At 40.4% G+C, this 26,010-nt stretch overlaps 1 protein-coding gene across 1 annotated transcript in view; it reads right to left on the bottom strand.

The window, feature by feature from the left end:
- The window catches only part of Abca12 (ATP binding cassette subfamily A member 12), a 166,110-nt gene extending 146,197 nt beyond the window's left edge, over window positions 1-19,913 (bottom strand). Inside the window, exons 1-2 of the mRNA XM_057762616.1 lie at window positions 19,845-19,913; window positions 4,986-5,079 (exon numbers count right to left, since the gene is read on the bottom strand). Of these exons, the coding sequence (XP_057618599.1) occupies window positions 4,986-5,079; window positions 19,845-19,913 (163 nt within the window). The remainder of the gene's footprint in view (window positions 1-4,985; window positions 5,080-19,844) is intronic.
- Window positions 19,914-26,010: the final 6,097 nt, after the last annotated feature.

The following is a 26,010-nucleotide window of genomic DNA, read 5'->3' as shown; positions in this document are numbered from 1 at the left end:
TGATAAAAGAGAGAAGTCGAAGATGACTCAAATGTTTCTAAACTGAGAGGCTGGCTAGTGGTGCAGGGATGGATGAGAATGGAGAAATGGGATGGGGCAATGCCCAGTAAGTGATGAATAATACTGAGCCCTGAGTTGCCCAGGGCAACTCCTTTCATCCCAGGTACAGCAGTCTGCATGGACCCCTCAAACCACCGAGTGAGCAAGAATTTCACCTTTTCTTCTCATTTTCCCTAGACCCACTAACGGAGAAAAAGTTCACCATCATGGCCAAGACCAACCCATAAATTTAAAGCCAATCAAAAGAGTTGGGAAAATGACGAGCCCTGGGTCCCTCAACACTTCCACTGACTCATGTTAGTGCCAGAGAACAAAATTACCTGGGAATCCAGTACACAAGACCTTACCTTCCCTACCTGGGATGACAACATCCCAGGCAAAATCAGCAGGAAAAAAATGCCTCACCTTCCTGCCTTTCTTAACTCTCACCCACAAGAGATGCCTCATAGGCTAAGATGACTCAAGAGCTTCTGCTTAACAACCCGGGCATCATAGCTAAACCAACTTGCATGGATCCCGTAGACCTGCCATTGTTCAATACTTTTAATCTTCCTCAAAACATTGTTTTCTCAAGCTGTTGATAGGTAGAAAAACCAATTGAGGTCAGTTTTCAATCTATATAGCAATACTGATAGATGATGGGCAGAAGAAAGCAAAGACTGAGCCAAGCCTCGGGATCTCAATAGTTGGTACCAACAAACTAAATAAATGCACAGATTTGTAGGGGAAAACTAGGTAAAATTCCAGGCTTGTACTTGTGAGCCCTAGTCTGTTCTTAACATTTGTGGGTTTTCATTTTCTTTTCTTCTCTCTCTCTCTTTTTGAATTTCAAAATATCTCAAAGAGGTGATGTATTGACTAAGATAATATGAGCACAGGCCCCAGCATCTGTCTTCCACATAGTGTTATCTAGTAAATACTCCCCAGTGTCGTTTTCCTGGGTCCCTGCATACAAAAGCTATGCTTGGTGGTAAAAATACAGGTTGGAAATGCTACCTGAGCTTGCATTCATCCAGTCTATGAAGTTACATCTGGACAGACAGAATTCAATGTAACCCTATAATCGCACAGACTGATGTCATTCAGCTGACCCTAGTCTGCTACCAGCTCGTATCAGTTCTGACGTGTGAGGTTGATGCATTTGCTACTCTGTAAGGAAGCAGGTGTATTAGGAAATGAAAGCTTTAACACATTCGGTTTTTAATTAAGTATGTGGTAATATTTATATAATATACTTTTCATTATACTATTAGTAATATTTTCAACCACATGAAAATAGTTATTGAAATCATACACAAGAAAATACAATGTCTTGTTTTTAGGACTACATTCTCTGGCATCTGCTTGTCTGAGTCCGACAATATCTTACTGGTCTTAATAACTGTCCCGCAGCGGCCAGCACGCCCTGGACCTTCTGAATATGTGTATAATAAAAGAAGAAAACTCTGTGGTATATTATAGCTGAACTTTATCTGAGTGTGTGCTAAAGAGGTTTGCTATGTTTGTTTCCCTTTGCTCCTTAGCATGGAGTCTGTACTTTGAAGTTCATCTCTTGACAAGTTCCTGCATGTGGAGATTGCAAGAGGTTGGACTGACTTCAAAGTTGGCGCCACAGCTGCTTTCTGCTGGAACGAAGGAGAGGTATGAGGGCCTGCCTACCAGGCTTGGGAGGTTTCCTCTTCCTGAGATTTGCAACATGCAAGAGCTGTTTGTTGTAACATGAAAGGTTGAAAGAAGACAGAGGGTAGCAAGAATAAGCCCGCCCAGGCTGCCACGGCATCACAGTCTACACTGGCTTTCTCACTCACCCCAAACCCAAACTTCTTTAGTGCCAAGGCTTCAAAAATACTACAGAGGGAGTCTTTTGAGTTACTTATTATATTCTTCTGAGTGGTTTACAGAATCCTACGGGCCTGCCAAGCTATTCTGAGAGCAGAATGTGGCCGTGGGATTACAAACGCCGTTCTCATCATGACCAAGTTTCATCAAAGGGTGTAGGCTAATGCCTCATCTTTATTATTCTATTGCCCAACCCGTAGTGTAGCCCAGAAAGGGTTTTGCCTCTTTAAATCAGGATCTGATTTTCTGTGATACTAAAGTCACAGTGATGCAGCGTGAGTCAGAGCACACTACACTGCAGACTAATATGAAGAAAGACTCCAAGTGTACACCCCGGAGCCTTTCTTCATGTTTCCCGATTTCATGACAGAACAGCTTACATTTTTAACCCTGGGTGCTTAGTCCTCTTTTACTGATGTAAGTGATATGACATGAAAACCAAGCACTAGCTACGAGACGTAAGAATTACGAGTTTTTGTAGCTTAATACCAGAGTCTAAAGCCAAGCTGCCTCAGTCTGGCTCCACCGCTCCTCCTTTCAATCTTAGTTCAGCTTCTCGGCTCCTGTGTGAATCAGTTTTCTCAGTTACTAAATGGATAACCGAGTCATCGCCTCCTTGGGTGCCTGCCACGGAGTATGAGATCAATAACTATTTATTATTATCTTCTCTTCTAATTGATCTTTCCATACTATAAATAAATGTGAGACCCAAAGCAAGTACAACCAAAACAACAACATAAAAACACCTAAATCCAAACTTCCATCAAAGAGTTATACTTCTTACTATCAGAGTGAGGGCGAGGGTGGGATGGGCAGCCCCTTCTGCATTAGTCTCCAGATCAACAGTTTCAATAGTATAATTGGGCATTTTTTTTCTATTAGCTATGAGTTAAAATCCTGAGCATCATTTTCTTTGATTCTTATTTACCCAGATACAGAGAGGGTTAATTGTTTAAGAGACTTCACATAGACTCAAAATCTCAAAAATAAACAGCAAGCAAAGATTACTGGTTTTCTTTACCTTCCTCTTGTGTCCACATGATTCAATTTTGTCAAATTGCAATCTCTCTGGGCACTGCGAGTCCCATGTGTAATAACAAACCAATCAACTATTTTTCTCTTTTTTTTTCTTTTATGACAAGGCTTGAGTGGTCTAAGAGGCTAGTAAACACACGTCCAGTGTTTGGACTCTCCAAGTCCAAACAAGTTCACTTTATATCCCGTTATTACTACAGGGTGCTAACAGTTATACGATACAATGATTCTCTCCTCCTCTCTGGTTCTATGTTTCTCTGAGAACCCTCCAGATCAGGCCTGGAGGCAGTGCTCACACATCTGTTTTTCACTATCTCAGTGGAAGGCTGAGGTCTCTGCATGGTTTCCTCCATTAATTTCTAACTCCTACCAGTTTAAGGCCTTTCAATCCCAAATTTTAAATTTCTCTCCTGAAAATTTGACAAGACAATTTTAGGTATCTGGGAAAAAAAACTTTTAAAACAAGACAATGGGGAAAATGGATTGAAAGGAGCGAATGAACTGTCATTATCAGTGAACCAGCCCACTGCATCTTAAAGTTCTTGACTAAATGGTCAATCCACGCTGATTGTATTAGTGCTAGAGTTCATGTTTGCCTTCTTAAATCTTATATACTGAAGATGTAAAGGACCCATAAACTTCAGTAAATATGCCACCAACCTGCTACAAATAGCTAATGCACACAACGCAGAAAATGAAATCATGCTCTTTTAAAGAACTTAATTAGTTCTCATTGACAACTTTTTATAAAGGGTTATGGGAAAATCCTTCAGAAAAAAAAAGGATGCTATTAGGATGTAAGGAATTGCTTATTCTAGCAGCAAAGGTTTAAATACTTTACACTAACAAAATTGATATTTTCTCAATTATCCTAGTATACATGATCAAAACAGATTCCACAGGGTTCTCCTCCTACATATCCTGACCAGATGACTGAAAAATCACTGTGCTTATTCTAAAGTCAGTAGCTTATTACTGTTACTAGTCCAAAATTAATTCAACTTTGTATTCTGGTACACCCCCGGCTATTGTAATTATTTGAAAATGGTTCAGTAAAGTTATTTTATAAGGATCTTTTGAGGAAGTAACTACGTTGAAACATCTGTCTAGTCCTTTCCTCCCAAACTGAAAAAACTAATCTCCAAAAGAAATAAACACCAAGAGCAATCCAGTAGAAGCAACGAGGCCAGATAATTGAGGTTCAAAACTCCCACTCTGATGCTAAGGACTTCCTGAGTCCTTCCTGCATCTCTGTGTCAGGTCCAAACAAAGATAGTGGAGTGAGTTAGGCAGTGTGTCCACTTTTTAACTGAGTAGTGACTTCACTGAAGAGAAACAGCCCTAATTGGGAAACAACCTTCTTTCAAACAAAATGCATTGACTCGTTTGCACTGCTCAGCTCTCACCAGAAGGACAGAAGAGGTGTCTGTAGGTGTTTACAGCCCAGGATTTTGTTTGTTCAGTTGATCAAATACGAGTCTGTGTTTTCTATTAAAGGAGTGAAGAATGACGGAGCCTATGGTGGCTGCTTTGTGTTGTCCTATGGTAAGACAGCTCATGCTGTCTCTCCGTGTCTCATATTTTCCTAAATAACTATGTAGATACAAAATTGTAGGGTTTTTTTCTTCTTTAAGTTAATGTCTTGCTGTGAAGTCTGGGTTGATATCTAACTCAAAATTCTCCTCTCTGTCTTCCAAGTGCTGGATTATAAACATGAATCGCCACATCTGGCTCAGGTTCAACATATTTGTTGCTTGAGAATTTTAAGCATGTATATAATGTGTTTTCATCACCCTCTGTTGCCAGCCCCAAGTATTTCCTTTATCCTCCTATCTGGACCACTCTTTCCACCCAATCTCTTGTGTTCCTTTTCTCCCCAGAGTCCACTCTTTGATTTGAAGAACTTGGAGGGAAACCCACACAAATGTTTAATGCAGCTACTGCAAAGAAGAAATACCATTTAAAAATAGAGTTTAGAATTGAGCATTGACATGCCACTAAAATAAATTTTAAGTAAAATACAAACATTAGGTAAACAGCTATTTACTTACAAGTTGGTTTTGCTGTTGGTGGAAATTTGGTCCTGGTAATAGCCAGAATTATGAAAATAATGACTGGCCATAAGATCAAGACAAGTGTCCAAAGCTGCAAAGCAACAACAGAAAAATGTTATAGTATTGATAGCAAATTATATACCTATATATCAAACAAAAAACCTACCGAACACCAAAAGACTGTCAAACCTCAACATTCTAATACAGGCTGGATGTGTTACTACCTGTATGATCAACAGGAAAATAATGAATTTCATAAATGCAGGCAACTTAATAAGAATTTTTTTTTTCAGATCTAGTCTTCAAGTGTTCACTCGAGCTTCCCTCTCTGACTACCAACCCTGACTGTCCCAAGAGTGGTTATTTTAAACCTCAAATAACATCAGCAATAACAAAACAATAAATAAAAAATATTTTAGTATTTTCTATTTGTCTGTTGGGTAAGGCTCAGTGTCCCAAGTAGAGCATATGAAATACAGCATAATTTCAAGTTGGACACATCTTACGATTTCCAATGTCAGCATTCTAGACTCTGCTACAAAGACTAGCGTGTAACCCCGAGTAACGGCCCAATAAATACTGTTGAATGAAGTAGTGAATGAATGAGCCAAGAGAATGAAAGGTCGAGTCAGAGAGTGAACTGTAGCTCTTTGCCACCCCAGAGTAAAGTACTGTGTGCTTCCATTGTAGAGCCTAAGTTATTGTTACGGTTGCCTGGTTCCCAGAAAGAACCAAGAGCTCGTTTATGGGAAGGACAGTGTTGTATTCATTCTTTAATTTTTATACCTGGTGTAAAATAGGCTCCCAAGGAATGTGTGCTGCCATGAAACTTCTATGGGAGAGTTTCTCTCTCGGGCACAGAGACAGCTGCTTCCTTTCCCAATTCAGACACACAGGGAGATAGACCAACCCCAGTGGGTAAAAATCCTTGCCGGGTGAGGCTAGTGACTGAGTTCCGGAACACACAGAAAGCAGCAAAGGGAGAATTGCTTCCACACGGCTGCCCTCTGACCGCCACACACACGCTGTGATATGTGCACTTTCCCACGCACATCATAAACACACACACACACAAATAACGACAATAATAACAGTAATAGTAATAGTAAAGATTTTTTAAGTCACAGTTGAGCCGGGCGGCACAGGTCTGTATTCGAGCTGCTCAAAAGGCCAAGGCAAAAAGAATATATGTTCAAATGCTGCCTGAGCCACTGAGTGATTTTACCTTGATCCTGGGCAATTCAGTGAGACTGTCTCAAAATAAAAAGAGGCCTTGTCTAATTTGTTCAAGGCCCTGGGTTCAATCCTTAGGACTGGGGAAAACATTAGCTCACTATCTGCCTAATACTTTTCAGGCCTCTAGTACTGGCTCCTCAGCAGTGAGAATCACGTATTCACAAAAACCGTAAGCTGTACTGTTCAAACAGCTGTGCTGCTCAAGTCGGCACAGAGCACAAACTTTGCTTGTGTTCAACTCAATTAAACGTGAACCCCTCTTTTGGCCTGGTTACACAGTCAGAGTTCAGTCATTTCTCACCACTTCTCAGAGCAATTCTCAAATTTTCTCCCTGAGGCTCTTCAGTGTTGCAAAAACAATCCAAAACCAATCGGTTATTGATCCCCGATTACAGATCCTTCAGTAACTCCCAACTGGCAGCTCCGCCAAAATCTCTGCTGAGGATCTAAGAGCATGATTCTCCCCACTAGTAGTTAGGTAGGTAGACTTTGGGTATAAGGGTGAGTTTTGGTTTTGTTTTTTAAGATTGCAGACATCCTTTTAGCTCCGAGACATCTGACGTTTGGTTTGATGGGAGCTGAGATGCACCCAGACAGGTGGAACAGCTTACTGTAAAATGACAGCTCTCAGACAGTGATGAGCACACTGCCTTGCCTGGGGATCTTGCAAACATTCCCATGTGGGCTTGGTAGATGTGAAAGGCGTCCTGAGGGCCTGCATGTCGAAGGCTCCCAGGTAGGTGGCATTGATGGTCCACAGACTACACCCTGCGCAGACAGGAGTTAGGGGCACAGAGTTGTCTATTGGGTCTTATAACATTTTTGCTGGAAAGTTTCCTTGAGAGCATCTAATGGATAGAATCCAGGGGCATTTTAGAGTTTAAATGTGAGAAAACATTACATTTTTATTTTCTGTCACTTGTAATTAAAATTTCCAATAATAATGCATGTAGATGAGGGACTCAGACGCCATTCGGTCTATGGTTTTAACAGCATCGGAACTCACGGATATTTAAAAACCACATTAGGATTGTTGGAGCCGCCCCAAATACTATTCCTACTGATTAGCATGTGGAAAAGGTGTTTCTATGGAGTTGCCACTACACCTTTTATTTAATGCTGTTATTTAAAAAAAAAAATACATGTTACCATACAACAAATTCTCTTTTGACACTTTAATAACTATTCTGATATACTTGGCCTTGTTTACAACCCTATTTATTCTATTTCTTTTTGCTTTGTGAATTGTGAAGCACCGCTGTTCCGAGAGCCACGAACTACCGCAGACTGCCAAACACAAGAAAAGCACCAAAGATGCTAAGGACTCTTAATCTGATAGAACTTGTGTCTTCTCTTTACCAAACGCTGGCAGAACTTGTCCAAATCACACACTCAGTGGGTAAACTGGTTGTGAGCATGGGTGTGAATCTCAAAATATACAGGACAGAAAAAGTTAATATAATTATTGCAGCCGGGCGGTGGTGGCGCACACCTTTAATCCCAGCACTCGGGAGGCAGAGGCAGGCGGATCTCTGTGAGTTGGAGGCCAGCCTGGTCTACAAGAGCTAGTTCCAGGACAGGAACCAAAAAAGCTACAGAGAAACCCTGTCTCGAAAAATAAAAAAAAAAAATAATAGTTATTGCACTGTTTTAAGGATTGAATCATTGCAGAAAGCAGACTAGAAAAAGGTATCAGCGCCACAGAATTATAAACTGTATTGTTATTCTTACCCAGTCCTTGAATAGCAGCCATGGTCTGGTTTTCAAACATTCTGGATACAAAATACCTATTATACTTTATGTGACTCATTTGAAATATGGACTATAGGGAATTGAGGTTTTTTTTTTTTTAAAAAAATGATTTAAAGAGAGTATTCTTTTGGAATAGGAGGTGTGGAATCCATTAGTTGCTTTTAGAAGCATCTATTTGTTCTTTCCAGTAACCTCCTGAGAATTAGCAACTGAGACAAACTATTCCAGATATCTACTTTCAAATGAAGGACTTGCTCCAAGCATTTCTTAAAGTTCTCTTTTTGATTGATCTAATTGGATGATTTTTTTTGCACGAGGGTGTTTTGGTAAATTTTGAAATTAATTTTAGAGCTATTTTAAACTCAGGCAAAAATATGATTTAAGTCAGGGATATATATTTAAGGCAGTTTAGGCTGTGTTAAAGCAAAAACTATCACAAAACCTATAAGCAAATCCATTATCCCAGGCTTTTCCTAGGATTTTAGTTCCCAGAAGGTTTGAGGACATTGTTGTATACTGCATCTCAAAGGGATAACTACAAAGCCTTCTGGACTGTGGTCTTGGAGATGTTAAAGATGACAAATTAATCACAAAAACAGGAAATAAAGTTTAATTTTTTATAACAGCAAGGTTGCTTTCAGTCTATTTTGAGTAGTATCATAAGCAACCAGAGAGCAAAGATGGTGTCAAAGATCTAAACACTGAACCAGTGAGCTGTGACTTCTGTTTGTTTGGCTAAAGGCTAATGTATCGATTTTACGCGTAGTCACAGGTACTACTTAGCACTCTGCGGAAAGCCATTCCTGAAGGTTGTGTATATGTTGGTGTTTTAATTTTCTCAGTCTATCTCTGTAAATCATTTGTCCTTAATCACCCTGAGACTTGACATCTAAAGACATGTGCACTTTGGTTACTAATTCCTTGGCAGGAGATGGTATTTCTGTTCCTCAAATCATCCATGCTTTGGTTTCTATCTGAAATGCCCTGTTCTGTTGCATCTTCCTCCATGCATTCCTCAACAATTCAGTTTTATAACTCCTTGGATAAAGTCCTTCCACACTAGGACTGAAGAAGTCACAGTGGTCAAGTGAGAGAAATGGTTAATGGGGACCCAAGTGCTGAGATAGGGCAGGTGGGATGACAGAACTCCAGTGGACTGAAGAGCACAGTTCAGGGACAGAAGAGGCAGTGGCAAGTGACTGGTTTCATATGGCGAAACTAACAAAATTTTCCCCATCGGGGGAATCCAAATTCTCACTATTGAGCAGGGGAATTATAAGCATGAAAAAGAAAGGAGCTAGAATAAATTCAGTAGTGGTAGATCAGAATTATTAGCACGAGCATAAACTTAGGGTGGCTAATTCTACTTGTCAACTTGACACACCCGAAAAGAGGGAATCTCAACTGAATGGGGCTGCTTCCTTCAGAAAGCCTGTGCACATGTCTGTGGGGACACTTCCTTGGTGGCAAACTGATAAAGGAGGACCCACCCCACTATGGGCGGCACCACTCCTAGGCAGGTGGTCCTGAGCGCAAGTCGGTAAGGACCACTCCTCCATAGTTTCTGCTTCAGTCTCCTGCCTTGAGTTTTTGCCTTGGTTTCACTTAATTTTAAACTGTAAATTATAAGCTGAAATGAACTGTTTCCTCACTAAAGTTGATTTTGGTCTGAGTGGTTTAAGAAAGCAGCAGAGAATCAAGTTAAGACACTCCTCACTTCCAAAACGTATCTTAAAAAGTCATGATGGCATATCCATTAACGCCAGCACTAGAGAGGAGGGTAGATATCTGTGACTTTAAAGCCAGTCTGGTCTACATAGCAAGTCAACCAAAAAATTCACAAAATAACAAATGATAAGTATAAATATGCATCACTTATTTCCTGCTTTTCTACTTTATGTTTCCAAAGCTCTCCATGCCCCATTGTTATATCATCCTCTCAGTCCTAGAAACAAAAGCTTTTCCAAGAAATCTTAGCTTCTTCCAGTTGACATTCGAAGCTCTCAGTGATCATTGCTAGTAGACTACCACTATTTCCAGACGTGGACATAGAAAATACATGTGGAAAAGATAAAGAGAGATCTATTCATCAAGCGAACAAGCAATCACTAAATAGACCAATATAGGCAGATAGAAGAAATGTAACAGTCGTGCTATTCAGAAACTCTCAAATAATGAGAGCAGACACGGGACACAAGTACCAGCCCGTGAGAATACAAGCTTCAGATTTGATCCTATAAGCCAAATTTAAAATTCAGTGTGGTAACAAAATACCTAGGGGTCACTGATTTAAATAAACATGAGCAAGCAAACAACAAATCAATAGAGTACTTAGAAGAAATGGAATGCATGTGTGCATTTCCCACAAGGGGGAAGTTGGCGTCATGCACTACCAACAAAAGGCAATGGCAGAAGAGAACAGCATTCTTGAGTTGCTTGCCCAAGATAATCAACTGCTGTAAAACTGAGGAAATGACCAATGCCAAAAAGAGCAACTCATGCTGAGGTTCAGAGAATAAGGGTGATGGGTGGCAAGGGCAGACTGAGACACACCTTCAGGCTGAAGGAGATGCGCTGTGAAAAGTACATGCAGCTGGACAGGATCCTTTGTTCTAAAGGATGTGGTTCAAACAACTGCCAAAGCTTGAAATGAGCCTAAGAATCTGACAACATTAGCATTATATAGAGAAAAAAAGAATGTAGGAATATATGGAAATAAGAACAAAGTACCTAGGAATTGGATGGTGTTTTACATCTGTATATATAAACCCATGCTAGCCTTCAAACAGTTGTAGGTCCCAGTGACTTTTCTTTTAATTTGACATGATTTCAAAATTACCAGCCTAGAAATTATTTTAAAGATCTCTATATCTCTTCTTCAAAAACTCCAGATCCAATTTGAAAGCAGAAGCGTAAAGATGAAGCAATAGCGAAAGAGATAACAATGAAACACACTTCACAGGCAGAAATCCTGTCTACCCAGGCAAAAAGTTGCTAAACATGGAGGATACTTTTAAGCTTTGAGATAAATTTGAGTGCAACATGAAAAGTCTATTCATGGGCTAGCAATGATCAGTAGTTCAACCATTCCTATGAAGTGGGGAGAAAGTGAACAGGGTGGAGGGAGGGTAGAGAATGGGAGGGAGGTGAGGATGTTGAGTGGGGTGCTGAGTAAGGGTATTGAGTGGGGGTGTTGAGTGTTGTTTATATAAAACTGTTAATGTGAAGGAAGATACATGTGTTTCATTTTTCATGGCTAATCGCATGCTAAGCAAGTATTCTACCACTGAACAGCATCTAGCCCCGTGATGTGCTGTTTTTGTGTGTTTTGTTTTTAATTAGTTTTTAGTCGGTGCACAAAACAAAGGATTTCATTACAACATTTCACACACATATACTTTGATGTAATTTGATTATATTCACCTTCAAGTTGGGGGAATTGAGGGCAATACTAGGCCTCATTTCCATTAACTACTCTCAGCAAAGTCATCACACATAAAAAAACATCAATCAAATGTAAACTCAGCCCATAATTTCCATTAAGAGTTGATCTGCAGTATCTAGCAACTAGAAATAATTACCAGTCACGTTTACATCTGTAAGAGCTATTGTTACAAATCTTTGAGAAATTTCAAAGATTGGTTTTCTGGAGGAAGAAAAAAAGAAGAAGCTTATGGTCTCAATATTCTGGACTCTGCTACCTTGTCAGAATTGTTCATTCTAATTCCTTATATCCATCGGATTCTATTTGTGCTTGACACTGTTACTATCTTCTAATTATTTTACTAATGTGTAAGTTTAAAAAAAAAAGTGGTTAACTTTAAAACCTATTTTAAAACTTGAGAAAATGACTTTTTCACTTAGAGACATTTGCCCTAGAGCGGACTGACTGGGGGTAGATGGACTAAATTAGACTTGCGGTAGGGTTGTATTCACTGCACATAGATTATTGTTAATGAGGTTCAAATTTCTTAAAGTAGAGCATATGATCCCTGTCTCATTATCGCTGTACTATCCTTTCCTTCTTTACTCTTTGTGTGTTTCACACAGTCACACTATTGCCTTGCCCTTCAGGATGTTGGTGCCTCTTGTACGACAGAGACTTGAAGTTTGTTACATTATAAATGAATAGTACTCGGTATCAGTACTGAGTTTAGTTAGGGATATTTTGCCTAAATAAAACCAGAATGACTAGCATGGCAGTCTCTTCTACTTTACCACAGTCTTGGAGACTCTTAAGGACTCTTAGACTAGAACATCCAAAGCAATAACGATTTACAAAAACTCGGTGTGTTGGTTAGTATGACAAAATTTGTTGAGCACCTACTGCATGTCATGTCATGAGGATAAACAAATTAAAATTTTCAGTTTTTTGAGGAGAGAACACTTAAAAAAAACAAATATCAAGTGAATTTAATGAACAACACCTTGGTGTAGGAAGGAGGGTGTGTGGAGGTAAGATAATTAAAAAAAAATATTTGAAAAACCTCAGAGATTGAAAAGGGGCCAATCAAAAGAAAGGACAGAGTGGGGGAAAGAAATCTTTCAAGCAGAGGGAACCAGTGGGTTATGTTAACGGGTGGGAAAAGGGAAGACTATTCCAGGAACACACAAAATGACTCAGAGTCTGAACTGGCCATCTCCTGTGACCAGTGAAGACTTCAATCAGAAGGAGTGGGCAACCAACCCAACCACATAACCTTTGGCCTACAGTCTGTTCTGCCAATGAGTTGTGCTACAATTGGGTGCCTAGCCCAATTGTCATCAAAGAGAGTCATCCAGAAACTGATGGAAACAGATGCAGACCTATGGCAACAATAGGCAGAGCTCAGGAAGCCTGCAGAAGAAGGAGAGAATTGTAGGAACCAGAGATGTCAAGGATACCACAAGAAAACTCACAGAATCAAATAACCTGAGCTCACGGGGGCTCAGAGAGACTGAACTGACAACCAGGGAGCCTGCATGGAACTGATCTAAGCCCTCTGCATGTATGTGTAGAGTACACATGTATGTGTACAGTTGTGTAGCTTGGTCCTCCCATGGGACCCCAAGCAGTTGAAACAGGGGCTGTCTCCAACTCTCTTACAAGCTTTTAGGATCCTACTTCTCATACTGGGTTGCCTTGCCCAGCCTTAATACATGGGGAGGTGCTTAGTCATACTGCAACTTGATACGCCATGTTCTGTTGATGCTCATGGGAGACCTGTCCTTTCCCAAACAGAAACAGAGAAGAAGTGATTTGGGGGTAGAAAGAGAGGGGAGGTGGGGGAAGGGACTGGGAGGAGAAGGAGGAGGAGAAACTGTGACTGAGATGTAAAATAAATAAATGAATTTTCAAAAAGAGAGTTAGAGAGAACATCCCGACTTGTGGTTGTTCAGCAAGACCACTGCCCTGTGAGACTACATTATTGGACAACACATTTTGTCCTTTATTTTTGCTTATAATAATGTTAAATCCTTCCTTCCTTTGCTCGCCATTCACTTAGTTTAGTTTGGCCTGTCCGCATTTGAGAATTCTCCAAATATCTGAAGAGAGAAGAGACCTCTTTGCTCTCAGTGTATCTTCAACAATTCTCTACTAAACCTTATTTCAAAATACACTTCCCTGAATTTTCAAGATGGCTCAGTACATAAAGGCCTTGCCATCACGCTTGACAGCCTGAGTCTGATCCCTGGACCCCACATGACAGAAGGAAAGAACTGACTCTTGCGAGTTGTCCCCTAACCACTACGTATGTATCTTTGTGCACATGCACACATGCACACACACATGCGCACACACGCACACACACACACGCACACGCACACACACACACAAACACATCTATACAAATAAATTAGTAATTTAAAAAATATATCTTTCCCAGAATAAAATATTGTAGTTAGGTTGTCTTTTTATAATTAGTGTCAAAATTTCTTATAGAATCCTGAAGCTACTATGGATTGGCTGCCTAGAACACGTGCATGCTATTGCATAGCTAGCTTGTGTTTCTCACTTAGCATAGCAAGCTCATTTCCTCTTGCAGACAGGAAAACATAGGAAGACTACATCTTTCTGTAAGCCACTAAGTCAGAGAGCTGATGCTTGAACCTAGGACCTGGCTTCAGCATCAGTGCAATTAGCCACTAAGCTATAGAGATTAAACACTACAGATCAGAACTCTGGCTCGCTTTGATCTGAATATTATATTTTTATTAGTTCATCCTTCAGACTAATAAAAGAGTTTTTATTATTTCAAAGCTAGAGAGCATTGAAAGTCATTTAAAGGTCTTCCTATAATCTAGAATCATAACTTTTTATTACAAACTTGAAAATAAAAGTTATCCAACCTTCCATAACATAAAATACATTGCCTCTTCCTTTGCCTATCCCCTTCTTTGTGCATTTCCCTGTAAGACAGGAATGACTGTTTCTAGAAACAGAAAAGGATTCCAAAATTTTCATTCAAAATAAGAGATCAGTATCTTAAATCTGGTAAAAAAAAAAAAAAAAAAAAAAAAAAAAAAAAAAAGAGAAAAAGAAAAAAAAAAAACAAACTTTAGTTCTGCTTCCAAAATAAGGCATTAAAGCTGCCATGAACTCCTTAGCGAGCTGGGCTTTCTGATAGTCAAGGCTGTCATCCATATAAATAACTTAGCTAAAAACTACCGATAAGTCATTTTTCTGGATTCTATACTTACAGAGTACAATGCCTTTCAGAAATTAGTAAATGTTCTGTGATGTAGATAGAAAGAACATATTCTGTTGGGTTGGATGAACGGTTTTTTAATTAATATTTAAAGTTAGCGTACAAGGTCATGGGTTTCATGATGGTGTTTTCTTACATATATGTTATAGTGTGAAGCAACGCATTTGTTGGACACTAAGCAAACTTATCTCTACTGCCACAATTTCTAAAGAAACTTGAGGTCTCATTTGCTTTACATTTACTGGCAAAAATTTAAGCATGCACGTCTGCTGTCTATCAGGTTCTATAGTGGCACATATACACTTTAGAGTTCTATTCAGTGGTAAAAAAAAACAATGACATCTTGAATTTTTTGCATGCAAATGGATGGAAATAGAAAACACTTTACTGAGTGAGATAACCCAGACCTCAAAAGAGGAATATGGTATGTACTCACTCATAAGTGGTTTCTAGCCATAAACAAAGGACATTGAGCCAATAGTTTGTGATCCTAGAGAAGCTAAATAAGAAGGTGAATCCAAAGAAACATATATAGTTATCCTCCTGGATATTGGAAGCAGACAAGATCGCCGGGCAAAAGTTAGGAGAAGGAGGTGCTTTGGGGGGAAGGGGAGATGGGGATAGAGAAGGGAGAAGGGGGGGATTAGGGAGAGCTTGGAGGAATGGGATAATTGAGATGGAGGAAGGGTGGATCTAGGAGCAGGGAAGTAGATATCTTAATTAAGGGAGCCATTTTAGGGTTGGCAAGAGACTTGACTCTAGAGAGGTTCCCAAGTGTCCAACAAGATGTCCGCAGCTTGTTCCTTGGGCAGCTGAGGAGAGGGCGCCTGAACTGGCCCTATCCTATAGCCATACTGATGAATATCTTGTATATCACCATAGAACCTTCATCTGGCAATGGATAGAGATAGAGAAAGAGACCCACATTGGAGCACTAGACTGAGCTCCCAAGGTCCAAATGAGGAGCAGAAGGAGGGAGAACATGAGCAAGGAAGTCAGGACAGCGAGGGGTGAGCCCATCCACTGAGATGGTGGAGCTGATCTAATGGGAGCTCACCAAGGCCAACTGGACTGGGACTGATGGAGCATGTGATCAAACCGGACTCTGAATGGGACTGACAATGAGGGACTGACTGAGAAGCCAAGGACAATGGCACTGGGTTTTGATTCTACTGCATGTACTAGCTTTGTGGAAGCCTAGTCTGTTTAGATGCTCACCTTCCTAGACCTGGATGGAGGGGAGAGGACCTTGGACTTCCTACAGGGCAGGGAACCCTGACTGCTCTTTGCACTGGAGAGGGAGGGGGAGGGGATGGGGGAGGGGGAAAGAAATGGGAAGAGGGGAGGAGGTAGAAATTTTTAATAAAAAATAATAAAAAAATTTAAAAAAAGAGTTTCATAGCATATATTCATAGGAGATAGGTGCAAAAAGGATTGGAAATAGGCAGGAAAAAAAACAACTCTGAGTGATGATGACTGGAATAAAACATGAATGATTAAAAAGAAAAAAGAAATATCCTGGGATGGAGGGGGGCTTGGACTTCCCACAGGGCAGGGCACTCTGACTTCTCTTAGGACTGGAGAGTGAGGGGAAGGGGGAGGGGTGGAGGAGGAGGGAAATGGGAGGATGGGAGGAGGTGGAAAATTTAAATTAATTAATTAATTAATTAATTTAAAAAATGACAACTCTATATCTCTATATGGTAATACTATAATGATAATTATAATTGATGCATGGTAGTAATATATTGAAAATGATACTATAAGACTTTAAATTAGACTATTAGTGTAATATTCTTATATTTTTATGCTTATCGAAAAGAACATTTCTGAGCAGTTAAAAGGAAGGAAGGGCATCAGCGGCCCCAGGCCCGCGTGGGGAAAGGACTGGAGCATTGGCTCACACGGGTCCTGCCTTATATTAAACTGATGTAGACTTGGACCGAAACGACCACTTCATTCTGACTGGTTCTAAACTAAAAAATTTTAATCCACAGACCAACCTTCTTAGGGTTTCCCCTCTCTTCCTCTAGTCACTCTGAAGAAAAAGATGGACAGAAAGGGCAGATTTGAGGGAAGAAGGGTCAAAGTTGATTCAAATGCCCTCGTGGCAAATGTGGGAATGCCCATAGGAGTCACTTCTGTCAGGAACTGAACTGGAGCAGGATTCCCTCGTTAAGCACTTGGAGCAGAAAGCAATCAACTGGCGTTAATTTTTCCTCTTCAGGTGGGAAGTCTGAAATTAGAATCCACTCCTGAAGAGACCTGAAGGCCCTATTTGGGACGGATCTTACCCTGTTTAACCGTCTGTCAGCGCACAGCTCTCCATTGTCCCATGCCTGTTTCCTGTCACTGAGTGAGTGACGAGTGTCCCTGCTGCTGTGCATCCTTCTGGAATTCATCTTCAGGTCCCCATTATGTTTTAATTGCAAACTCAGCAAAGTAACAAGCGCATCTAATCGATCCTCTTTGCTCCCGGCCGCTTCTAGTGACACCTAATATATTTTTCTCTTCTTGTAGAATACATTTTCCCAAAATAACTAAGAATTATATTCCCAAAATTCTTTTAAATAGATGGCAATAGCTATGCCTTGCACCGTAGATATGACCTCTTCTTTGGTGGACTGAACTCTGAGCAAAGATCAGAGAAAACAGGGTAAGTAAGCAAAGAAGAAACAGAGAAATGGTAATACAGAGAGCAAAGTCCTCACTGGGGAAATCTGATCTTGAGCCTTGAATTCATGGTATGACCTTGAATAAGTCCCTTGTACTCTCTGGAACTCTGCAAAATTGTCAGTTACATAACTCTGAATATTTTAAAATTCTCATCTTTGGCTTTCTAAGTAAGAATAAAATTTATTTCAAGTGTGGTTTTAAGAGAGGCTGACCCTCATATTATACCCCAACTGAATATTTAGAATATAACCTATCCTCATGCTATTTCTCAAACCCTTGTGGCATTTTTCTGTACTGGTATATGCTCTTGTGTTCCACAAGAGTGCTCTGTGTGTCTTAATATGTTTTACATCTCTCCTTCCCTTCTTCTGCCTATGTTTCTCCATTCATACACTCCGTTATCTTCCTTTAAAAGCTTTCCTTCCCACAGTCTTGCTTTGTGATGAAGCTTCTTTTAAGAATTAAGAAAGGTTGATGGGGTGACAATGCTAGAATTTTCTTTGACATGCAGAAGGGCACTTCATTTCCAGTAGCACATGCATCAACTTGAATTTTCTTAAGTATAAAAGTCCAGTCAAAAAAAAAAAACCTGAATGATGGGGGGGCTGGAGAGATGGCTCAGCGGTTAAGAGCATTGCCTGCTCTTCCAAAGGTCCTGAGTTCAATTCCCAGCAACCACATGGTGGCTCACAACCATCTGTAATGAGGTCTAGTGCCCTCTTCTGGCCGGCAGACATACACACAGACAGAATATTGTATGCATAACAGATAAATAAATATTTAAAAAAAAAAAAAGTCCAGTCTTGGAATGCCATATTCAGAATTAATATACAGATAAAGATACTTGCATTTTAAAAGATTGATTAAGGAAAAGAATATTCACTGGAAATCTTGGTGTGTGTCTTGGAGAACTGGAGGTAAATGATTAAATTTTTAGAAACTGTAAGGAAATGTGTTATTAACAGTACACCAACTTCCACTTCCTCTTTGGTTTTTGTTTCTAATGACTGAATTTTCATCAGCTCCATACCTTATATAAATTTCTTCTTTCCATTCACTATTCCCATGGATTTCCTTTTATCATTAATTTGAATAAAACAAGATGTCCAAATTGTTCACCTCCCTCCGTAGTTTAGATTCATTAGAAAGCAACTGGGTATCTATGTCCGCACTGGTATCTTTCCACACTCTAGGATTTGTCTGGCAGACATTGTGCCCATTTTGTAAGTGAGAAAGCCAGTGCTCGGGTGTTAGATGCTGTGTCATCACGGGAGGAGTCCCAGCTCATGCTTGAGACATCCTCATGCCCAGGACTCTGCTAGCCGGCTGAATGACACCCAGAATCACCCACGTGGAAAGTATGGGGAATTTTTTTTCTGTGCTGTTTTTACAGTTAACAAACAAAACGTTAACGACTTTATCATTTTATGTCTATCACACTCATGCAATCATATAATTTAAATTTATGATTTAAAACCCTGCCTATCAAATTCACTAAAGTATGTAAGCATCTAACTAATTCCTTCTTTTAATACATACATTAGGATGCTGAGATTCTGGCTCAGCAAGCCAATATACCGTGAGATAAAGCGCCTGGACAAACTGATGGGGTTTATAATGCATTTTATTTGTATGTCTGCATTACACAACTGAGGTCAGAGCGGCTGCTCTAAAGTGAAATGGATTCAGTGTGGTTTGGGATTCCCCTAGTTCTCACACATCTTTTCAAATACGTAATTCACAGAAACGTGTCCCTCCTGCCACCTTCCATACCCTGTCTGATGAAGTTCTCAGTAGCTGACTTTGTAATTTAAAAAGTATGAATGTAAGAGCTCTAAAAGATGTGAAAAGAATAACAAAGTGACTCAGTGATATTCTTAAAAGAATATATATATATATATGACACACACGCGCACGCGCGCACGCGCAAGCCAGCACACATAATCTCACATCCAGTAAATGAGCTTTATATACTTGAATTCCTTTGGAGGTTTTGCCATACTAGCAGCCTTCAACTTACTATCCTACTTTTCAACCAAGTTCCCATCATTTTTCACTTTCTGCCGCATCTCTTCCCGTCTCAGATGCATTCAAATGGAACGTTCATTCATTCCAGTAGAAATTCCCATCCCATTTCTAATGGCATTAAGAAAAATTCTGAAAGCACGTTGGCTTCAACTCAGAATTCCACGCCAGTTTCAATCCGTCCAGTAACAAGGTACAGCCTTTGTTTTGCCCTAGAACTGTCCTGATTTATTCCTTTAATTCACTCAAATCAAAGGGCTGCTTTGGGGGCATGTTAAGACTTGCCCCATTAGCTGAAAGACAGACAGAGGCAAGCGTTCTAAGTATCTTGCTTCTGTTTTGAAAAAATGCCTTTGAGCTCTTCTCTGTCTACCTCTCATTGACATCACATGTTAGGACTGCCTGGAGTAGTGTTCTGTGTCCCCCACACTCCCACTTTAAATGAAACAACAACAAAATAAAATAAATGAATCCTCACCGGCTGCCTTTTGACACCTAGCCAATTTTTCCACACCAGGATCCGAAGCTGATGAAACTGGGAAGCCATCCTGCAGACACGCTGAGCAAGAAAATCCCTGTCTCTTCCGTTGAGCCTCAAGAGAAGAAGTGGTGTCCCGTCCAACTTGCTCTGTGCCAATGGGTTGGGAGCCTTTTCAAGGCATAGCTTCGCAGGGCCTGGGGTAGGAGACCCACAGCTCTTCTCTTCCCAGTGAGTTTGATTTTCCTGTCAGTAAATCCTTAACCAAGAAGCTCTTTTCAAGCAAAACTATCTTCAGAAACGAGGCACCAGCTCTATGTGCCTCTCAGTGGCTGGTGCTTATTGTAAAATGATGGCCAGTTGCCGGCTCCTGTGCGAAGTCCACACCACAGAGAGAATGAGTATCATTCAGATAATGTCCCACTGTAAAACAAACAAAAGGTGATCTTACACCTCCTACTCTCCAGAAATTAGCCAGCTATCCACACCTTAGAGAACATGTCACCTGCACGAGGCGTGTCATAGGAATTAGGCGGGACCCTGGACGGGCCAGTAGGACTTGTCCTACATCCCCTTGCTTCTTCTGTATACACAGTGCCTGCTGTGGCAGGGACGGGGCACTAAGGATTTTACAGGTTCCAGAACCCAGTGAGTGACTCCTGGAGTATTTGAAGTGTTGCTGAGCTGTTTTAAGTCACTCAAAGCTCAGATGCAAAGCAGTAATCTCAGCCCATCATTACATGATAGATTACAAAACCTCCACACTTTAGCCTAAAATTTAATACTTTGGCTTGGGGGCTGGGACTATTTGCTGGCTGAGTCCAGTTCCTATCACAGTTTACTGAGTTAAGCATAATGCCAAAAAAATTGAAAATAAAAATTGGTGGCCAGCTAAAAGTAACAAAAACGACATGGTGTGGGTCCCTTCATGTGGGTAGTCACAGTTAAAGGGGACACAAAGTGACCCCGACTATTTCTGCTATCCTCTCTGCCTGGAATGGTCTCAGAATTGTCTCTATGGTGGCATCTTCCACAAACACCTTTTAAATGATCTCATCAGATGTATCTATCCCTCTTTATAGTTCATCACAATTCTTTGTTACTATTTCCCTACAATGATTTATATCTTGGCCATATTGTTATTTTGAATATTTCAATTAGATTAAAAATTCTATGAGGGCACAAATGATTGTATATCTCAGTGATTAATGTATTATCATTACAGGATATCACTACAGGATAAAAAAAGACCATTTAAGCCAATCAAATTCATATTTGATTCTTACTCCTTGACCTGATTGATTGAGACTCTGCTTGTGAAATCAGTTAAAGAATTGTTTGAGTTCTTCCTTCAAACCAGAAGTAAATCCTGGTTCAGTTGCCTGGTCTCCATGCTGACTGTGGGAGCTTGATGAGAGCCAGCCTGGGGCAGACTGGAGTCTTGATAGAGCATGCTCATTACCTCAGCTTCGGCTCACCTTGCTGTGAAGTCTCTCCAGACCCAGTCCACCAGGCAGGCAGTCCTGGATATCTGGAATGCTGGCCCTAGGGGTTTTTCTTCCAGACGAGATTACAGACAAAGTATTCTTTGAATGCTAGAAAATCTCTGAAATATTGTGCTCCTTCCACTCTTCTTGGGCGCAGGGCTAGGGTTTCTTTGGCTACCACAGTTCCCTTGTCATCTTTAACTGCTGTCCTAATCCACAAGTCAGAAATGGCTCACAAATAAACATTGCCATTTGGGAAGACATAATGGGGTTGGGTTGTGATTCTAAGCATTGGGGGACATTGCAGGCACAGTGGCTTTACTTAGTCAGGTAACCTCAGGTCAGAAGGACCTGACTCACCCTGTGACTGATACAGGCATGCGAGAGGTGAGTCGAAAATATACCATGTGGCCTCCAAGAAGCTGTTTGTCCATTCTACAGGATCATTCCAGAATTATGCTGTTTCATGGCCTCTGTCCTTTTGATTGGAAACTTTTCTTTACTATCTCTAACTTTCCAATGAAGGAAATGCATTTTATTACAACCTATGACCACCTGGGAGCTTTGTTTCTCCAAAGTTATTTCCCAGCTATACAGAGATGTTCTGTACATGTATAAACATATATAGCATGTAGTCGTTTGCATGGGAAAGAACATTGTAATTGGTCCAAACATCACAAATATTTCCTTGGAGGCTGGGCAGTCCTTTGTAATATATAATTTGCAGTAGTTTAATTAAGTTGGAGCACATTGACAATAAGGGCTTTGAACTTTGCCCAGCTCTGAATATCTTGGCGTTAGCATCCACGTGGATCATATCTGTTCCTACTGCTTTTCCTTAAGCTTGTGAATTTCTTTGAAGAAGAGATTTTCAAGGATAAATTTTTGAAATCTAACATTTTTAATATGAATAATTACGTTTTAACTGACACTTAAAATGTAGTTATGTTGCTGTATTGAGACATTTCTTTTTATTTAATTAACATTTTTCATTTATTCTATATACCAACCATAGTTTCCCGTCCTGTTTCCTCCCCCTGACTCCCATCTACCCCCCCCCCTCCATCTACTCCTCCTCCATCTCCATTCAGAAAGGGGCAGGCCTCCCATGTTAACGTGTTTTTCAAAAGCCTAACATTACGCTTGGAAGGTATAGCTCCCATAAATTAAGAATCATGATCTTTACACAGATAAAAATTCAAAATGATTACGAGGATGAACAAGAAGACACAAGAGGAAAATTGTTCAGGAAATTAGACATAGCTATCTTGCTGGGGAGAATGAAACACTGTACCCCAGTTTTGACTGTAGGTGAAGGTGTTGCTGACAGATAGCTTTAAATTTTCCCAGAGGGAGGGGAAAGTGATTGTTAACCAAAGAAAACCTGCACCAAAATATGCAGTTGCCGAAAATTATTTTTAAGCAATATATGTGTGTGTGTATATGTGTGTATGTGTATATATATACACATACACACAAACTGAAGAGCAAACAGAGGAAGTTAGAATAACACGACATAAGAGAAATGAAAAGCAGTCTTGTTTAGATAGGCATTTGTAAATGCACCTGTAATTCCAGCACTCACTGTGAGTTCAAGGCCAACCTGGGCTCCATATGAGGTTCTAAGATAGTTAAGACAACAGAGTGAGAACCTGTCTCAAACAAACTAACAACAAACAGATAAGACAAACAAAAGCAAAGCATTCTCAGGCAGTCCACTACTGCAAACATTGCACATAGAGTGGTTCTGAAGAGTTAGTGTCACTCATGGTGATGACCCCCCGTGTACTCCTGTCTACAGACTCAAGCTGTCTTTAAGAATGATTTCCATCACAGCAACCTCATCTCCCTTCATTTTCTATTGCTGCCTCTGCTCCTTGGAGATCAGCAAAGGACCATTCCGTCTGCTCACCTTCTGCAGTATGTGTTTTTACTTGCTCACGTCACCAACAATAAATATGATTTTATCACAGAATGTGAGGATCCCAGAGTTCTGCCTTCCCAAGATTATTGATTGCAAGTTTTAGGAAAAGCCCAACCAACCTAAAGTTGACTAATCTAAGCCAGAACTCATTCGGGGAGGGCTTGACCATCCACCTGAAGTTGTTCATATCTAAAACCCTGAGGGAACACTCTGTCTGCAGAACATAGCTTGAATGATGAGGCTACCAAGGCTGCATGATGATGTGAATTAAGGATCTGCATGAACATGGGACATGGCAGCTCCTGTCAGTCAGCCAGTCCTGTAGCACACTCCGCAGCTGGATGAAAAACAAATTGGTACAATCGGACAGGGTATTGACATGGCTAGAACACATTTTGTTTTAATGGGATTTATTAAAGCTATTTCTTTATATATATAATAACAGCAGTAATAAAAAATAAGCCACCAAACTACAAAGCTTCAGCCTGCGTAGCCTGTTACCATATAATAGAAATACAACAGAGGAACTGCTCCACAGTAAGGTCAAATATTGTTTAGTAAACGATGACCAGCAAGCACTTACTAAACCGTTACAGAATCATCAAGTGAGCCCTCCTATATTGAAATGTCACCGTTCTTCTTTGCAAAGAAGAAAGTGGCATGTTGAGGTGCCATAGTTTGTATTAGCTGACCCAGCTGTAAGTAGAGCTGGTGAGAATGGCAGGCAGGAAGCCATGTTGTATGTCCATACTGTTAGCCTTTACATTATTGTCTCCAACGCCATAGGCTGGACTCAAATGAAAAGGCAAAAAGAAAAAAAAAGGAGCAACAGAGGGTTTTCTGGTTTACTAGGTTACTAGGGATCTAGAAAATACTTTAAAGATTGTTAGCCGGTCGATAGTGGTGTGCACCTTTAATCCCAGGACTAGGGAGGCAGAGAAAAGAGGATTTCTGTGAGTTTGAGGCCAGCCTGGTCTACAAGAACTAATTCCAGGACAGGTACCAGAACTACACAAAGAAACCCTGTCTCAAAAAAACAATACATACATACATGTATGTATGTGTGTGTATATATATGTATGTATGTATATGTATATATGTAAAGTGTACGTGTATATATGTGTGTGTGTGTGCATATATATATATATATATATATATATATATATATATATATATATATCCTTTAAGGATTGCTTTTAAAAGTACATACAGGAAAAGTTTTTGCTCAATGTGTTCTCAAGAATAATTGATCCAAGAATCAAAGGAGAAGGCCCTGCTTTCGGGCTTCTTGGTTGAGCACCAAACATTTCACAGGCAGCTCTTGCCAGTTCTATCAGCACGTCTGATTCTGCAGCCATCCCTCCTGCCATCTGTCATGGTGACATAGATGAGGGCTGCTCATTTTCAGACTTTGTCATCTGATTCTTCTACCCAAAACAAAACTGTGTTCATTCTTAAAGGTACTGATTCAAATGTGCCTCCTCTCTGAGACCTTCCCCAGCCCTTCCACCCACCACACCCTGCTTATGGCTGAATTAATTACTCCTTCAGCAGCTTTCCCATAAATGTTGGTTTATAAAGATAGCCATCTCCTCATTACCCTGTGTTATATAGCCAGTCGGGTTCCATCGACACTCTGATCTTCCAGGATACAGAGACCATGTCTTAGGGAATACGAAGATTGAAGATGGATTCTGTTACCAGACTGTGAAGAACTATGACTCTATTACACACAGCATATTAAAGAGCTTGTTTGAAGTAGGTGACAAAAAAGGGGAGTTGGGCACCTACTACCGAAAAGCAGATGGTGACATACTGAAAATGTAGAATGAGAGGCTCCGAGCAACTCTTCCACAAGGACGATGGAGTAGAATTGATGCTGTGGGAATGACGTAGTCCTTGAAGTTGAAATCTGAAAACCCTCATTTCAAATTTACAAAATACAAAGTTAACAATGAAATAAAATACTGCAGAAATTTTAATGGCAATCTAAACTACAAATTTACTCCTTTACTACCAAACTGGCTTTTGACCAGTTAGCATCAACAATGAGCAGCGTATTTTTGTTTTGTTTTGTTTTGTTTTATGGTTTTTGTTTTGTTTTGTGTGAGACAGGGTTTCTTCATGTAGCCTTGGATATCCTGGAATTCATGCTGTAGGCCAAGATGAACTCAAACTCAGAGATTCACCTGCCTCTGCCTCCTGAGTGCTGGGAATAAAGGTGTGTGCCACCACTGCCTAGCAACTAGTTGCTTTTTAAAGATATTTATTTTGTCCTTTAAGCTGCTGTGATGTGCTAATCTCACACAGGATCTCATCTGCATGACAAACCTGTAGAAGAAGAAGCACAGGGCAAGATGCTTTTCCAGGTCACACAGCTAATGGTCGTCAGAGAAGTGATTTGAACCCAGGTCCTTCTGCCTACAAGGCCTACTTGCTAACTGCCTCTCATAAAACAAACCCAAGCAAGAAGCTATCTGAGTGCACACATTAAGCCCAGGAGGAGAGACACCATAAATTGGGAAACTGAAGCTAACTCACAGTAGAAATAACAACAGCACCCTGCTTTTACAAGGAGGAGAGACACCGCCCAAGGATTAACATAATGAGGCACCAGTTTGCTAATACCCCATTACCTAAGACCAGCCTGCAGTGCCAGGAGCTGATAGCCAATGCTATGAATCAGGTACCTAGGAGGAAGTGATCAGATTCAAGGTGATCAGCTATCCTGTCCCCCACGGAGCCATTCCACTGG

Source organism: Chionomys nivalis, chromosome 2 (assembly GCF_950005125.1).
Source record: "Chionomys nivalis chromosome 2, mChiNiv1.1, whole genome shotgun sequence".
Lineage (NCBI taxonomy): Eukaryota > Metazoa > Chordata > Mammalia > Rodentia > Cricetidae > Chionomys > Chionomys nivalis.
The sequence above is the reverse complement of the archived record's forward strand: the minus strand, read 5'-3'. Positions and strand labels throughout refer to the sequence as shown.